The 17,329-nt window shown below is 40.7% G+C and overlaps 1 protein-coding gene across 1 annotated transcript; it reads left to right on the top strand.

The window, feature by feature from the left end:
* Positions 1–642: 642 nt before the first annotated feature.
* Positions 643–16,724, top strand: ccnd2b (cyclin D2, b). The gene is made up of 5 exons (XM_006780812.3): positions 643–1,045; positions 1,965–2,180; positions 6,746–6,905; positions 9,661–9,809; positions 13,875–16,724. The coding sequence occupies exons 1-5, from the start codon at positions 851–853 to the stop codon at positions 14,037–14,039; spliced, it is 885 nt and encodes a 294-aa protein (XP_006780875.1). The 5' UTR covers positions 643–850; the 3' UTR covers positions 14,040–16,724.
* The last annotated feature ends 605 nt before the right edge of the window (positions 16,725–17,329 follow it).

Below are 17,329 nucleotides of genomic sequence, written 5' to 3'. Positions count from 1 at the left end.
TGTCCTTAATCACTCTAATCTGCTGCACATCCTTTCTAGCCCCTTTCGTTATCTTTCAGCCTGATGTACATGATTTAGACTTTTGCTTTAAAACTATGTCATAACTTGGGTTGTAACCGGAACTTGCCTTTAACTTTATGATGCCATTCAAGCTGTTGCATTCTACATTTACCCAATGTTTAGTTACATTACTTGGGAGGGTCATGTGAGATAAAGTGGACAGCTACAACGTGGTGTTAAAAGGAATTTTCCATGATGACATAGATTTCTCCACTAAAGCATAATTCATGCATTAGCCTTTCCTTTTGCATTTGCCGCCTCTCTCTTTGGGCATAGCCTCCCAGTACAGCTGTCTAGATACACACAATTACACACATGGTCCTCTCTCCATTAACTTTGATACGACTCTAGCCATCTCACAAGCTCACTCTTGGACTGAGGGCAAAAAACATAGTATTGCTGTAATGACAATGATAATCCTTAAAATTTAAAGTAATATTATATATATATATTTATTTTATTTTATGTTTTTGCTTGTTTGTTTTTATTAATAAAGTTTCCGGTTTGTTTTCCGCTTTCTTCCCAGAAATTTATTTTGAAGGTTCGTACCGGATGTAGTGCGTGCAACTGCGGCCCATCGACGGCAGCGAGAGGAAGCGAACCGTGAGGCAGCAGGACTGGAGCAAACCCAGCAGTCTCAGCCTCATGCTTCGTCCTGGGCACTTCTCCTCCTCTTGTCCGCTGTCGAAAACACCGTAACAATATTTATTTACTTTTCCTTCATATTATTCAGTAACTAAAACAAAAGCAACAGCAAACAAAAAAACGGGGCGAAGACGGGGGCCGAGACATGGAGCTTTACTGCCTGGAGTCGGACCTAGCCGTGAGAGCCCAGCCTGACCTAAACATCCTCTGTGATGACAGAGTGTTGCAGAGTTTATTAACAATCGAGGACAGATTTTTACCTCAGTGTTCGTATTTCCAGCGGGTTCAGAAGGATATTCAGCCTTATATGAGACGAATGGTTGCAGGCTGGATGCATGAGGTTTGTGGGCATTTTATGCACTCGCGGGGCTAACCTAACCGCTTTAGCTAATTTTCAGTTTTTTGTTTTGTCTTGTTTTGTTTTTGCACACTTACAAGTTATTTCTGGCTCGTTTTAGCTCGTGGAAAGTTGTCATGGATGTTAACCTGTTTGACAATTGAATAAGAATGACTCACCAAAGGCGTGGGAGAGTCGGAAATTCCACCACGAAGAAAATTCGGCTTCAAAGAAAACAGCCTAGCTGCATATTTACATTGGTTAACAGCTTCAAAGTTTGTGCTTTCTGATAATTAGTAAGCTCAGGCGACAGGGGGGGACTTATTCTTAATTTACATAATCGAAAACTCGAAAATTTCCCCTCAGAGTAATTATTATTAATTTTTTAAAAGTGACTCAGGCTCGGGGCAAGGCAGGCAGCATGAATGCTAAGCTACTTTCATTTTTTCAGCTCAAGAAAATAAGTTGATTTTGGTAAAGTTCTTTCACAAAAACTGTCGGAAAGTGTTTGAAGAAAACATGTGGATATTTTGCACACTTTATAAAGCTTTTGGGTGGTTTATTTTATTTTATTTTTATTTTTTGATGAGTGAGGCAAGCCCCAACAAGGAAGAGAGACTGAATGGCGATGTGGGGGTTTTGCAGAACGAGTTGCTGTTGAACTAATTTGTTTCTGCCCTGCTCTGACTTTGCAGCCTTTCATGCAGGAAAAAAAGACGTGAAAACCAGTCATTTAACCTTTAACCCGAAAACAGTACTATTTATAGCAGAATTAATAGCCACTAAAACCTGTTTTATATACAAATATATTCCTCTTTTTTTCTTTTTCTATTTTGTTATTGCAGTTGGGGTTTTTGTTTTGTTTTGGGTGTTTTGGCATAGTTTTACCTAATATATGTGTCTCCTGTTTAAACTTTTCCAGGTGTGTGAAGAGGAGAAGAGCAATGAAGACGTCTTTCCTTTAGCTATTAATTATTTGGACAGATTTTTAGCAGTGATGCCCACAAGAAAGAGTTACTTGCAGCTTCTGGGAGCTGTGTGCATGTTTCTGGCCTCCAAGCTAAAGGACTGCAGGCCCATATCAGCAGAGAAACTTTGCATGTACACAGATAATTCATTCTCACCACGGGAACTGCTGGTAAGAGCAACAGTCCCATCCATTCATCCATCCAAACATTCACTCACTCACTCATGGGAGCATGAAGATGTCGTGTCACGTTTTTTTTTTTATGACTTTATGATGCTAATGGCTGAATTGGTTTCACAGGAAGTTTCCTATTTTCCTTGTAAGTGGAGCACAATACAGCCACATCCTTTCTTTGGATCCATGTGGCCTGAAGAGACGCATGATGCCATCTAGTGGCAGTTATGCAGTTTAGGATATGAATATCATGAGGAAGCCTGCATTTCTAGTACATATTGAGTATTTTATGCTATTAAAAACCAAACCTCCAAGCTCAAGTATTATTTTCTTACTATCTTACGATTTACTACACAATCGTTAACCCAGGGATGCTTTTAAAGGCAACTTTTGGCACCATGTTGGCAGTTTAAAAGTCCCTTTAAGATAAATTTCTCTGTTAATCATTTGTTGTGTAAGAAAGATCTTTAAAAAAATTTAAGGATAAATAACCCACCCAACACTTATCTCCATTTATTTAGCCTCCTCTTGAGCTTTTGATACTATCACATCGTCCTCATCAGCAAAACAGTTTGCTTCTCACTTGCAGACAGTGAGATGATCACGATGCTGAATTTTTATTAATATTATAGAGCTAATTTTTTAATCCAGTTTATGTTAATTTCAGGCTCCCCTAGGTGGCTTTTTGTGACTGGAAACATTTGGCTTAGAACAGGGGTGCCAAACATAAGGCCCGGGGACCAGAATTGGCCAGCAGAGGCTCTCAATCCGGCCCATTAGATGGCTTTGGAGCAAATGAAGGACGGCATGTATTTTCATAAGTTTTACAGCTTTCTTTCCATAGCTATTCGTACTACACCAAAGTAACGAAGTAATAAACACTTAAATGTCAGAAAAGTTATTTTCTTTACTAAATGTTCCTAATTTTACACATTTATTTCTTAGGATTAAAGCCCAAAGAGTTGTGCTGACTTATTTTTCTTATATTAAAATATACGTGTGGTTAAACTTCTTTACGCTGACAGAAGGGGGAATTTAACAGATTAAAGCGGGCCACGATGTAAAATGAGTTTGGGACCGCTGGTTTATGACTTCTACAAGCAAACAAACATTAGCTTCTGCCCTAAAAAATGTCTTGTTGGAAGTTTCCATTAAAAAAGAAATTGTCTTAAACAACTAAAAGAGTTGCAGATTTTATTTAACCACTTCAGTGCCAGAGTAATTTACATGTTGCAGTAAGATCTGCTCCTGATTTTGACCAAACTGCTGCCTAGGCTCTCTATGGCAACTTCCGACATAGATTTAAAAACGGCGTTTTCGTTTGAAACCGCTCCGCGTCCACACTAGCGTTTTCAGTCGTTTTCACAGAGTTGTGCGTCCACATTGAAACGGCCAAAAACGCTTACGTTCCAGTACTGCGCAAGAAGATTTGACCCGCCTCATTTCCGTCTGCCGCTTATTTACTTTCTGGCTCTTTGAAACTTCGCGGCAAAATGTTGAGGGAAAGCACCGAGTTTTTTAAATGGACTAACAATGAGGTGGAGTTGTTGCTGCGAGTAACACAAAAGTAAAAGTTGCAAAAGTGCGTGAGAAATAAAGAATTTGAAGAAAAGCTATCTGGAGCATGTACAGACTGATTAATCTTTAATACGGCTGTCAAAATTGAGAGCAAACAAAGCAACTGCTGTATAATGCCCTCCGCTAACTTAGTTTAATTGGTCACATGACTGAATCATATGACTAACATGTGTCATCATTTTAGAAAGTCTTTGTTTTTGCTGTCCGCACTGCAATGCAAAAGCACCGTTTTCAAATGTATGTGTTTTCGTGAACGCTTTCAAAATGCTGCGTTTTCCATGAGTGAAAACGTCTCATTGTAAACGGGAGGCCAGAACGGAGAGAAAACGATGCATTTTCGGGTGAAAACGCATTAGTGTGGACCTAGCCTATGGGTCCTCCTGCTCGGCTGCAGCTGTTTAGGGAAATGACATCCATCCGATTTGATGCTCCATATTGTTGTAAGGCTCCATATTCCTGGATATCCTCACAGGATGCAGAGAGCAGGCAGCAGGAGCCTCTGGAAAATTATTGTAGCTCCTCACTCTTACAGTAAATGTGCTACCCCTGGTGGTGGCAGTTTGCCTGTAAGAGAGAAGTTTAACAATGGTAGCGGGTGGTATTTTTCATCAGGACAGATGTCCCGAAAGTGATCATACCAGTGGCAAACCTGTCCCCTATTCATCTCACAATCATTGATCTCCATTGGGGCTAAAATAGGGTGAAGAGAAGCTGGTTATGTACAGGAAACCCACGTAAATGGGATTGACGGGTGACATTTTAGATGACAGAAAAGCGTTTCAGGGTGGGGGGACTGTCCCCACTGAGCGTTGGGGTTTCGGTGTTTACTACGGTTACTTTTTGTGTGACACAGAGTAAGTTAGAAATTAGAATCAGCTGTGTTCATTCAGTGTTAAAAGGGCATTAAAGAAAACTTCTCTCATGAGAAATATGAGTAGTTTTAATCCCTTTTAATTTCTTGCTCTTGATTGCAGTGATTTCTAACACACTCCAGTTAACCTTTCTCATATTTTTCTACCCATAAATGAAGAAAACCAAACGACGCCGTTATCGCAAAGGTTTTGTCATGGTTAACAGAATGGACCTCATGTTCCCACAGAAATTTATTGGTATCACCTTAAGTTAAGTTCAGCCCAGCTTGCCTCATATCAGGCTTATCTGATATAAGTCACACCACCAGTCGCCTAGACACCAGTGAAAATCCAGTGTTAGCCTCACCTGTGACATTTACTGCCAAAGTGTTAGTCTGTTCTAGTTATGATTTCTCCTGTCTCAGACTTTGTTTGTTCGATTTAATACTTCAAAGTAAGTTCCTTCCTTATCAGACCCCCTAGCTTGCTTTTTTTGGGAGTTAGATTTTACAGTGGTGCCACTGGAGGCTTACTCTCTACTGGCATATGCTGGGGTGCCAGTGCAGCACACATTTTGATAGATTTAAGAACGGAACGGTACACAGTGTTATTCAACAGAGGTTGAGTCGTTTTCACAACTGTAAAATCAAAGCGCGATGATCGCGACCGCGAATCATCTGTGAATTTCTTTTAGTTAGTGGGTTTTACATGGTACCGTCACTTTTTGGCATCTTATTCTGTTGAAATGTTGAGCTATTTCTAGATTAAGGGGGTGGGAAATGGTAGATTTTTAGATGTTAGCACCAGTGCCAGACGTGGTGGCAGTGCACTGCTTTTTTGAAAAAAATGTTTTAAATTCTTTTAAAGCCAACGATAAGCATGTTGTGAACTAAAAACTGACCTTTATGCAGCTCATTTTGATTCTATAGGGGAGCAAAACACAAGTGATTCAGATTTGATAGGTGTCACCACCTGCCTCGTCTTTTTAATCCTGCCTCAGTAAAACTGCACTATGCTGCACTTCTGTCTCACCTGCCTTCCCTTTGACGTGTTCCCACTTATCGTCTGCAGGTACAATTCTTTCAGAAGTGCTTGGAGCAAAGTCTAGACATGAATCTGTTACTGAATGAAAGTGTATTGATGCTAGTGTTTAGCTATTCATAAAAGCGTTACAACAGTACTTCCCCTTTAGAGTGCCTATGTCAATAACTCCATTTACAGGGACACTTCGCCACACCCTTGGATTATTTTCTCCAAATTGACAGTTATTTTAAATGGCACACCTGTGCAACTTTAAATAAAAGCTCAGGTGCAGTTTGGACCCTAAACAAAGAAAAAAGCAACACATGTAAGCGTTTTTTCAATGAATGGCTTCTGGAGGAACTCGCACACAATCACAGCTCAGAAGAACTTAAGTGAATTCAATTTATTTTAAGGCAGCAGAGCGATGCTTTGCTTTTTTAGGACTTCTGTTTTTCTTAAAAAGAAACAGTGGCAGGTAGAAATGGCTACAGCACCACATGTCAGTCTCTAAATTTCTCTCGTATGGGAGGTTAGAGAAGGTGTTATTGATTGTGTTGAAAACTTGATCATGACTAATTGTTTGTCTGAGTAAATTTTAGATGTTGAAGTCTTCATTTGATGTCTCTGCTAAATAATATTTAAAAAATATAGTAAATTGGTTTGTTTTGAATGCAATGAGTTAAGAGTAACAGGAAATTAGATAATGCAGTGTGTGCAGTCTTCTTGCTCTTGCAGAGCCTTGCTGTATAAAGAGTGATCTCTGTGCGGCTGCCTGTGCAGCGCTAGCTCATTGTAGCGCTGTTTGAGGCTTATGACAGGAAGGAAGGGGCTAGCTGTCTCATTGGCAGGGCCTCTAAGCGGGGCAAGGCTTGTCACATGCCGGCGATATGAACACAAAAGATGCAAGGAATGAGAAAGGCATGCAGATAATAAGATACAGTGAGGATAGATAAAATGAAGAAATGTTGCTCTTCTTACAGAGCCATTTCCTCTGGGAATGGAGGCAGACTAAGATCATTTTCACAGGCGATACAGACGTGGCAGCATGCCATTTAACCCCCTGACACACACTCTTTTTTTTTTTTTTTAACCCTCATCCTTGTGCTTTAGGACTGGGAACTGGTTGTGCTGGGGAAATTGAAGTGGAACATGGCCTCCGTCATCCCCAATGATTTTGTAGAGCACATCCTACGAAGGCTGCCCCTCCCCAAAGAAAAGGTGGTGATGGTCCGCAAGCACACACAGACGTTCATCGCCCTCTGCGCCACAGGTAATGCGGGTACCTGTTGTTTTATGTGTTTTTTAAAAATTGTTATTATTATTTTTTTAATCCTTCATCTGCTCAGTGGTGTGCTTTTTTTAAAAAAATGTTTATTCAGACATCCACCAGAATATTCCCACACACGCAAACATTCCCCCATCGTGAGTCATCTGTGACCTCTTTCTTCTCTGCTGGCTGCCTTATCCACTTTCTACTCTTTCCACAGCCTGTAGTGAGTTTTTTTTTGTCTTCACAGCTGCTAAAAGCTACTCAAAGTGGTCATGGACATTTCTCTTCTAAGTGCCTGGGAAAACTCCTATCAGTGCTGTGTTTAGATTAGCCACATACACGGGTAATGATAGCAATCCTATCACACACTCTGTGCTGAGTGACTCAGGTGCAGCTGAATTTTTCTGCGGTACTCCCCTTTCATTGTTTGTTGACAGAGAGACTTCCAGGTTTAAAAAGTCAGGGCAGTGATCCAGTGATCTTCCTTCCTCCTCCCATCGCCGCCTTATGTCCAAAATAAACTCTGGAAAAAGCTTACATGTCCCCCTCAGGCCTCTCCTTAGGTGAATTTTCAAGGCATTCCTTTGCCTAAACTTGGAATCCCTCTAATATTTTCATATCCTGGACAGAAATACTACTGCAGGATCACCTAATGCATATAATATACAGGAAACCTGTCTCACAAGGCTGCTTTTCTTCTGCTACCTCCTTTCCTCTTTTCTAGCTAATTCAATGAAGGAAATAAAACAAAGGGAGGTCACTTTCGTGCATTGAATTCCTCACAAACGTCAGTGCGGTCATATCTGGCTGTTAAGCACTTATTTACTAGAGTTAGTTATTGGAATCAGAGGCTCCTTCAGCGAGTTTTATGCCCTGTTTAGCACAGTTTTAGTGTCACACACACACACTATATATATATATATATATATATATATATATATATATATATATATATTTGGGTGTGTTTCAGTGGTCACTTCTGCTATTCATAAACAGCTGCTTATATCCAAGCACAAAGCAGCCGCAGTGGAAAAAAAGGAGGCCTGCTGTGGTTGTGCAGTAATGTAAATGTTTGGAGTTTTATATGGAGTTGAGATGTTATTATTATATTGGAGGAGCTCCTCCTATGGACAGCTGGCCCCTGGAGGAGAAGATGGGTGTCGCACAGCTGGCTTAAAGCTATCAGGCCATTGGGACTGGTTTACACTGGCTTTTCTCTATGGGACTTAAAAAAAAAAGTGAGTACTCAAAATGTCCCCAAAAATGGCCATGTTAAAATAAACCAGCAATTGAAAGTCTTGTGAACAGTTTCAGGTAGGAACTATTTTCTTACCAGCCTGTTGTGTCGCCATCTACCTGTGACTTGCTTATCAACGACTGCTTTTAGGCGGTGGATGGTAGACCTTGGAGAGAAGGTAGCTACTACATCCAAGTTACAAACTTCCTGGATTTTTTTTTCCTTTTGAATAACTAGATCATGATTTCACTTTTTAAAAGAGCACCACATATTTTGTTCAAAATTGGTGCAAAACGCCGGTCCAGTAAGTTTCTTTTTAGCATGACATTGCCCATCTTTGTCAGAAATCAGGATGTTTCAGTCAACGACGCAAGAAGACAAAAAGCTGTCGGTTATGTAGAGTAATATGTTGGCACATTTGTGTTTACTTGGTTGTACCAAAGAAAAGTCACTGAAACACTTTGTTTAAAAATGGTAAAAAAAAAAAACCAAAAAAAGGAGCGCTAAAGCAGCAGTCCCCAACCTTTTTTGTGCCACGGACCGGATAAATACAACAAAATAAAATGATACGACTAAGACAAAAACTGGAGTGTTTTACAAATATAATAATAAACACAAATTCACTGTGTGATTGTGTAACTTTATTAGCAGCGTTCTCCTGAAATGCACCAACAACATTGAGAGTAACATCCTCCCCTCTGCACCTTAATCCTCTCTGGTCGCTATGGTAATGCGTAAATATTTCTTTCAAAATAAGACACAACTACAACACGGGAAAAGACAGAGTTAACAATAAAAACCCTAAAAACCATAAATTTCACACCCAAGCCTCAACTCTCGTGGCCCGATACCAAACAACTCACGGACCGGTCTGGGGGTTGGGGACTGCTGCTCTAAAATTAAAGATAAGAGAAACCTCAGCCAATCACAGGACAAAGAGGGTGTGAAGGAGGGATTGTTTGTTTTGGGAAGTTACTGTCCTACGTATAAAAGACAATGAGGTGGGATTGCTGAAGCTCTTTGCTGTTACTTAATCGAATAACCAAGCGGTGGAAAGGACTTCTCACAATCAGCACTTGCTGGTTTTCCTTGTTGTTCTCTCCATGTCCGCCTCCTTTTCTGCCTCCTCCCAGGCCTGTTGTCACTTAAGTCTCTGAGACTTGGATGCAGACCGAAGGGAGTCATGCCTGGAACTCATTGCTCAGCGAGTAGGAGGATTCCTACTCTGTTTTTCTAATCACAGCTGAAGTTCCTGTGAAGGACGCCACACAGGTTCCACTGTGGAGCTTCGTCTGCTGAAATCCAGACTGTGGGAAAATCAGATTCAGCTGTAAAGCATGTATGATGGAGATGATTCAGACGTTTCACCTCTTATGCATCTGTGACGCTTCCTCTGGGCGGATTTAAGTAATGTTGCTCTGTGTCACATTGAGGATGTAATTTCCATGTGTCACCGTGGCTTAAAAGCTGCTCTTGTTTCACTAATTGCACATTAACGCTCTCTCTTTCCCTCACCAGATGACCGCCTTGCTATGAACCCTCCTTCTATGATAGCCTCTGGCAGCATGGGAGCCGCTATCTGTGGCCTGCAGTTGGACCACACTGACCAGAAGCTGAGTCGAGACAACCTGACAGACCTGCTGGCCAAGATCACCAACACTGAGGTGGTGAGTACCACAGCGGGGAAATTTATACTCGACAGCAGGAATTAATCAATAGTTTCAGCGCTTCGAAACAATATGCTGTTAATAGCGATCATTGCAACATCTCACGACAGCAGCATAAAAGGCTCTTTAGTAAACAACAGTGATGACTTCAGTGGTGGCAGGCTGAAGCTATTTACTTTTCATGGAGAGAGGGAGAGCAAGCATTTGGCTGCTGGCTGGGGAGCCAGACTGCTGCTATAAAGAGCAGAGGGAATGTCTTCTTAAAACTCAGAGCCCACATTCTTGTGGTACGACACATGCAATTTCTTTGCAGGGCTCCCACTTTAGCTGTGTGCCCCTCCTGGTGGAGGAATACGTATGCACTGAAGGCAAGAAGCATCTTTTCCAGTGAAGGCTGATGCAGACACAGAGTTACCTGCAACAGACTAACTTCAGTGTGTAGTGTAACTTGCTGAGCTTTAAAATATCAGACAATACTGCTCAAATCTCAAAGTGTGTGACATGCAGCTGCAACTAGTTTCTATTGTTTTGAGGTTTTACAGACACCTGACCACTAACCACGTGATGCTAACTTGGTGTTCTGGATGTGTGACAGTGTAGGGTCAAGTAAAGAAGGCCCAGAGACCAGTCGCCAAAAATGCGCGCACTCTGAGTTTTAGTGAAAACTTCCTAACAGCTGCTGGATCTTTGCATGGAAGACCTGTGTACAAATACTTGCAAGCTACTCTCCGAGCAGGAGTGAAACTGAAAAGTGCAACTGCAAACGCGGAACGTTTACCTTCAAAGTAAAAGTTCCACTTTAAAAAAAAAAAAAAAAAAATACATTTTTGGGTGTTTAAGCCTTAGACAGAAGCAAGGAATGCCACTAAACCAGCACAACTTTTTCTCCGAAGGCGAACGTACTTTCACTTTCTCGGCTAGTACAAGTGTTTGCAGACAGGTTGAGCAAACTGCAGTTGACTGCAGAAATCTTCTAGCATCCTCAATCACTCGCCAACTACGGTATTTTCCACACTATAAGGTGCACTTAAAATCATTTAATTTTCACAAAAATTGACAGTGCGCCTTATAATCCGATACACCTATTGTATGAATTCTGGTTGTGCTTACTGACCTCGAATCGATTTTGTGTGGTACACGGTGCTCAAAAATCTCTCAAATATGTTTTAGTACGACTTTGGTAAGGTACGAAGCCACACCGCTTAATGGATTGTGGGAGCATTACGGCTACCGTAGTCAGGTTGCTGTAATGCTCCCACAGTTTTGGGTCCAAAACTCCGTCTGCTTCAGGTCCCAAAGTCAAACTAACATTGCGGCATCACTGACAGTTAAAAACTGTCTAAATTCTTTCATCTTTAATAAAATCATCAGAGTTGCTGCTTTACCAGGTATAACAATTAAGTTTAACATTTAGGCATCAATGAAAACAGAATTGATGAAATTTAATGGAGTTAGAAATTAGCAGGAAGTTAGCTCGCTATTTTCCACCTAAACATGATATAGCATGTTCTGACTGGGAGATTTCTGAAAAAATTAAAACGTACAGCTCTGTTATCACTTCCAACATAAATGAAGACAGAAAACTAAACAGCAGTGACGTTTGTAGGGTTACTGAAGTTGGATTAGCTGCGTGATGTGCTACGTGATCACTAGCATCACAGCTATATTAGCATGACATAAACACAGTGAAGATGGAGGATGAACGCCAACTTTTTTTCCTCTCAATAAAAGTTAACGTGAGGGTTCCTGATGGTTAGAGACAAATGCAATCGCATAGCAGGATGCTGTAAACGGACCAAACTTCAGTCAGGAGAACAACTGAGATAATCCATCCACAGTACGAGATTAGTCATTAATATACTGCAACAACACGGGAGTAAAGCAGCTGCGAGAGAAGTCAACATTAATTAATTAATAGTACGGAAGTGGAGGAAGCAAGAAGAATGAGATGAGTAAAGTTTGACTTATCTGACTGTTTTGTTTTGCTTAATTCTGCTTATAATCCGGTGCGTGTTATGTATGAAAACAGACCTGTTCATCGACAGTGTGGCTTATGGTCCGAAAAATACGGTAGTTTGTAAAATCTGCTAATTAAAGTATCAGAAGCCCAGTGGTCTGCTCGGCCTAAGCACTGGGATTTGTTTTTTAATTTTTAAAAGTAGTAGTCTAAGCTAAGCTAACTAGTGTGTTTTATTAGGCCATCATTGGTTTTACACATGAATAACGGCTTGAAAAAAGTAAAAGAGAAGTTTAAAAGCAAGTAAATAAAGAGCAAAATGCTACAAATTAATATTTTTTCAATCAGTTAGGCTGACATCTGTCTAATAACTGTACATTATGGTAGAATAGATGACGGTTTCACGCCTGGGCAAACAGCTCCATTTTTGCCACATGATTACTGTTAAATGGGATCTGTAGCACTAATAAAATTCATTTTGTGCAACATGAAAGGCGCCCAGGGAGAGAGAAAAAAAACACTGCCAAGGGACTCAACTGTTCGCTGACAGCTACGCTTAATCTAAGTCGGAGAATTTCGTGCATCATGCCTGTACTGAGTCCCTGGATCGTAAGAATACCAAGTCTTGGATTAGTTTGCACTTTTTTCCTTGAACGTCCAGACGGCTTTAAATGAGACGGGCAAACTTACTTGACCTTATCAATGATGGCGTGCACTACCAGGGTAGATGTGCCATCATAATGTCATTTTTACAGTTCATCAGTGTGCACTAGGAGATGTTGTAAACTGTAAAGACATACAACTGTGTGTATCTGTGGGCAAGATGTATATAGATAGATAGATATATTAGTCATAGTCACTGGTATATCTTTTCTTTAAATATTGATAACTGAGAAAAAGTACTCTCAGAGGGCATCTATACTGGGTAGGTAGTTTTTTGCTGCAGCACAACAGTCACACAGATTTCAGGATAGAAATCCATAAAGGCCTTAGAAACGGCACTCTTAGCTTGTGGTTGCGCTGCCATGGTGATGTGGGCCCCGCGACCCAGCCGGCCGTCACAACAGGCACTCCGTCTGCAGCCCATCGGGTTCCAATTATTCGTGCATTTTAAAGGAATGTTGGCCCCTCCGCGAGCTCGGCTCATTCCTTAAGAGTCCTGCAGCCGGCTCAGAGAGGCAGACCTCCCACATCTTTCACACAGACCTGCAGGGGGGACGGAGACTGAGGGAGACGAAGAGAGGATCCCTTTTAATAAGAAAAGCCGTTCAAAAACATCCGGTCCCACTGTCCTATATTCTGTTTTACACCCTAACTCAGAGGGTTAGGGTGCAGCAGGTCAAAGCCATTTCCTCTAAGACCTCCACATGGGATTGACCGTGAAGTAAACCCAAGGGAGGGTGGAGGAAGGGAGTCCAGAGTTCCCTGACACTCCCCAGAGCTCGTGTGGGAGTCCTTCAGCTTATACCACAGACATGCACATGTCCGGTGCCCGCTGTGCAGCTCGCTGCTCCGTGCCACTGGTATCGGAGTGTGCTGGCACCCATTGTTCTGGTCATGATGCAGACAGGACCACCTACCGCAGCACAACATAATTCCCCGCTGGTATTCCATGCATGTGACCAAAGCTGTTAAACAACTCGCATGTCAAATGCAGCTGAAATTCCAACATTTTGCACACTAGTGTCTGCATACAGGTGCACAGATTAAGTGAGCAGACTGCGGGGGGATTTACAGTAACACGGCTATAGTAGAGCAGAGAGAGCCAGTTAAAGGGCATGTGTATGCCTTCAACTTATGCTGTGGAAGCCATAAAAATCACTTAAATGTAACATTTCTGTACTTTTATTTCTTTTTACTTTGTTTATGTGCATGAATAGTGATACATTTTAAATCCTTGAACAGATATTTTGAGTGATGACTAAGGATTTTTCCTAAATCAAAGGCTTGACTTCAGTTGCCACTCAATATAGTGCTAAACATTGCAAACCTGCAAAAATGAATCTTGGCTGGAGGGGATTATGTGTCTTTAAAGCACCCAGACGCTAGCAGAGGTTTGATGGAAGGGTGTGTTTAACCGCTGCTGACCCTTTTTAAAATTGTTCCAGGATTGTTTGAAGGCCTGCCAGGAACAAATAGAGCGTGTGCTGACCACCAGCCTGCAGCAGGGGCAGCAGTACCGGCAGGAGACCAGCGTCCGGGCCGGCAGCAAGGCGAGGGAGCAGCAAGACCAGTCCAGCACCCCGACAGACGTGCGCGACATCAACTTATGAGCTCCCGACGCCACCGGACTCGCACAACACTCATGTTTGCCAGCCAATGAACTGACAGGAGTGAGGGCTTGTGAGCTGCCAGTAGATCTGCATCAAGTCACCACCTACACCCCCACCCCCTGTTGAGTGATGGTGTGACAATCGATGAACTTTTAGAAGTTTCTAGTTTTTCTTTTTCCTTTTTTTTCTGTTTTTTTTTTTTTTCTTTTCTTTTCTTTTTTTTTTGCCCCATTCACACCTGGTTTGGGTGTACTTTCACCTTTTTTGTACGGGCCACATGTAATCAAACAGCTACTTTAAAAAAAAAAAAGGAAAAAAAGAAAGGATTAATTCTTGAAAACTTGATAGTGCCTTAGGTTTCGAGAAAGGAAACCTGAATATATTTTCATACTTGAAAAAAAAGTATAATTTTATGAAATATACATATTCCTTTTGATAATACCTAGCAAAGTGAATTTAATACTGTATATTTAGTATTTAGTTATATTACTCTTTAAATATCTCTTAGCAGTTATCAATTAATAGTTTTAATGGGATGTTTCCTTTTCTGGAAATCCATATAGTAGTGATTCAAATGCTGATAATAAATACAAGGCATTTAAACCAAGCTGATATCCAACCAGAGGAGCTCTACTGCAGCTAGCTGCTCTGCCTACCATACTGTGCACCTGTAGTACTGCTTACTATTTATGCAGAAGCGTGCTGGCTAGGAGTGGGCTGGGCCTGCTCAACATAGGGAAGGACATGAAGATGGTTTCAGGCGTGCATTAGATGTGCTGACAGGACCGTATGTTTGTGTATTTGCATTCAGCAAAGATATGCCGTCGTTTGTGTGGTGTTTTTATAGGTGAAGCTTGTACATAGTGGAGGGCGCCGATGATGAAAGAGGAGATCTGGCAAGTTTCTTACCAAGTTTGAGAGAGGACTGGAGTAAGTGAAGGGTTTGTTGGTAGGTTTTTAGGATAAAAGAGAGCATGAGGAAAGTGGGTTAAAATGCAACAAGTGTGGATTGATGATTATTTTAAGCTTTATGATGTTCATGCAGCTGCACGACACTTGAGTGACACGCAGGAGGAGGAATAATAATAATCCCTGGTGATGTCCGGGTGGGTGGGGTTGGGTGGGGGTCGGTTCGGTGCACTGCAGTTTCTCGTGTTCAGCAGTTATACCATTTTTATTCTTTTATCCTTATTTTTTGCAGAGAGGGCGATTTGGAACAATATCGATGCACTTTTAAAAACACTCCTTAAGATCGGTAAGGGGGATTGTGGTTGAGGAGAGTTCAGAGAGGGTTTTGGGGGTCTTTTTTTCTTTTTTGGTTTTATTAGTTTTTCTTTTAAGTTATTAGGATTTTTTTTCCTGGGCTGGATTCCCATGGGGGGTAACACACGTTTATCTTGAAAGCTCGACCCCTACAGGTGAGTAGTCATAGGATAATAATCGGTGTTATAGTGTAATTGTTTATAAACCAAGAAAAGCCAAGTCATGTTTAGACTTCAGTGCATTTATTTAACTCTTGAACTTGAATTTTTTTTTTCAAAGCAACTCCAACCCCTTTCCGCTAGTTCTTTAAAATAGTTACAGTCTGTATCCTAAATATTCTTGTTCGTGTTTTGTTTGTGTCTACACCGCTTTCTGAAGTTTTAAAACTGCCATGTGTGCGAGTTTTACATGTATTGAATTTCTTGTTAGACCAGAAATGTAGTTTCTAAATCGTACTCCTGCATGCTCAGTTTGTACAAAAAAAATCTACAAAAAATAAGCCAAATGTTCCCCCTCTGAAAGAATGCTTTAAGCTGAAAAATGTTTATGCTTTTAAAGGTTTTGTTCATGACTTTTAAAAGCAACAATTCCAAAGTAAGTAAAGATAGATTATATACATCATTCTCTTGCTGCTACGAAGCTTTTCTTCTCTAGTCTTACACAAAGATGCCTTATTGTCATTCACACGTGTGCTGCTATATTATGAAATATTGTGTATGTAACAAGTCTTTTGCTTATTTTGTGTGTGTGTTTGTATGTATATGTGCGTGTTTGTGTCATCGTACATGTATCGGAGGGAACGTAACAGTTTGGTGCGCGACTGGAAGTAATCGTGTTTGCCAATCTCTTTTGATTAGCATGTTTTATTCCTCTATTGATTTGTAACTTTGTAATCTATCATATTCTTGCTGCTTCTTTGTAATGTTTGTGTACCTCAGGTTAATTTGGACGGACAGAGCGAGAACCCATCTCATTACCTCATCACACACACTCACTTCACATCACACACGTCTTTCACTCTTAATTCATCGGACGGGTTTTACTTTTATGGGGGTTTTCACCCCCTCTACCTTCCCTCCTTTCCCTCCATTCTGGGTAAGACAAATATCCACCACCAGATGTCCCTGAGCAGTTACAAGTGCCTATAGCCTACTTTAAAACCATTTCATATATCTGGTGCTAAACTATGAACAGCCTATACTGTATGTGATGCACGTGCCAGAAAGAGTTTTGATCAGTTCATTGGAAGATTTTTGTTTTCCTGAGGTACCCATTTATTCAGAGTTTAAACCATCAGAATGTTTTATCTTTGTTTGGTGTGGTTGTTATTCCCAACTGCTCTCCCACTATCCCCTCTCCCCTCAAGTTCAGCCACACAATGTACCTCAACAATTTGTCCTCAATAAATTGGCTAAAAATCAACCAGCTTTTTTTGTCTTTATTTCCACTTCCACAATCTTAATTATGTGTGATGATACCACTCTATTGTCAGCAGAGGGCGACAGAACCACAAGCAACATGTAAGTAGATGAAAATTATGGACAACAGGTAGCAGAATGTTTCATTGTGGCATTAAAGCTAAAGATGGAAACAGGAGTAAAAATACTGCATGTTATATGAATATCATCATATCCTGCTACCTAAAATAATAAGATTTTTTTTTTTTATCAAAGCCAAATATAAAATGTGTAATTCACATAAAGAATAAAATACAATTTGTATGTTCAGGCAGTATTTTGTTTATATTCTAGAGTTTTCTTCTACCTCATCAGAAAGGTAACTAAGTCTTGTCACCAGGTAAATTTCAAAATAATATATGCTAGAGGGTTTTGTGTGGTCTAACATAGAAACACCACACATAATTTTAAAAACGTACTTAAAAAATGGTCTCGCTATTAATTTTTCTTTGTTTTGTTTTAGCAACAGGGTGGATATGTGTATAGGAAAGGGTTACAAAAAGACTTTATAAAATAATCTCGCGCAGACACACACTCACAAGCCACTAGGTTTTGGTCAGAAAAACAGAA

Source organism: Neolamprologus brichardi, chromosome 17 (assembly GCF_056152115.1).
Source record: "Neolamprologus brichardi isolate AB-2024 chromosome 17, ASM5615211v1, whole genome shotgun sequence".
Classification (NCBI taxonomy): domain Eukaryota; kingdom Metazoa; phylum Chordata; class Actinopteri; order Cichliformes; family Cichlidae; genus Neolamprologus; species Neolamprologus brichardi.
This window is presented reverse-complemented; position numbering and strand designations above follow the sequence as displayed.

What these genes read in the sequence shown, in the direction of transcription:
- ccnd2b (XM_006780812.3), top strand. Translation starts at nt 851, where the DNA reads ATGGAGCTTTACTGCCTGGAGTCGGACCTAGCCGTGAGAGCCCAGCCT. An exon ending in TTGCAGGCTGGATGCATGAG is followed by an intron (nt 1,046 to 1,964) that starts GTTTGTGGGCAT and finishes AAACTTTTCCAG; the next exon opens with GTGTGTGAAGAGGAGAAGAG. An exon ending in TCTCACCACGGGAACTGCTG is followed by an intron (nt 2,181 to 6,745) that starts GTAAGAGCAACA and finishes CTTGTGCTTTAG; the next exon opens with GACTGGGAACTGGTTGTGCT.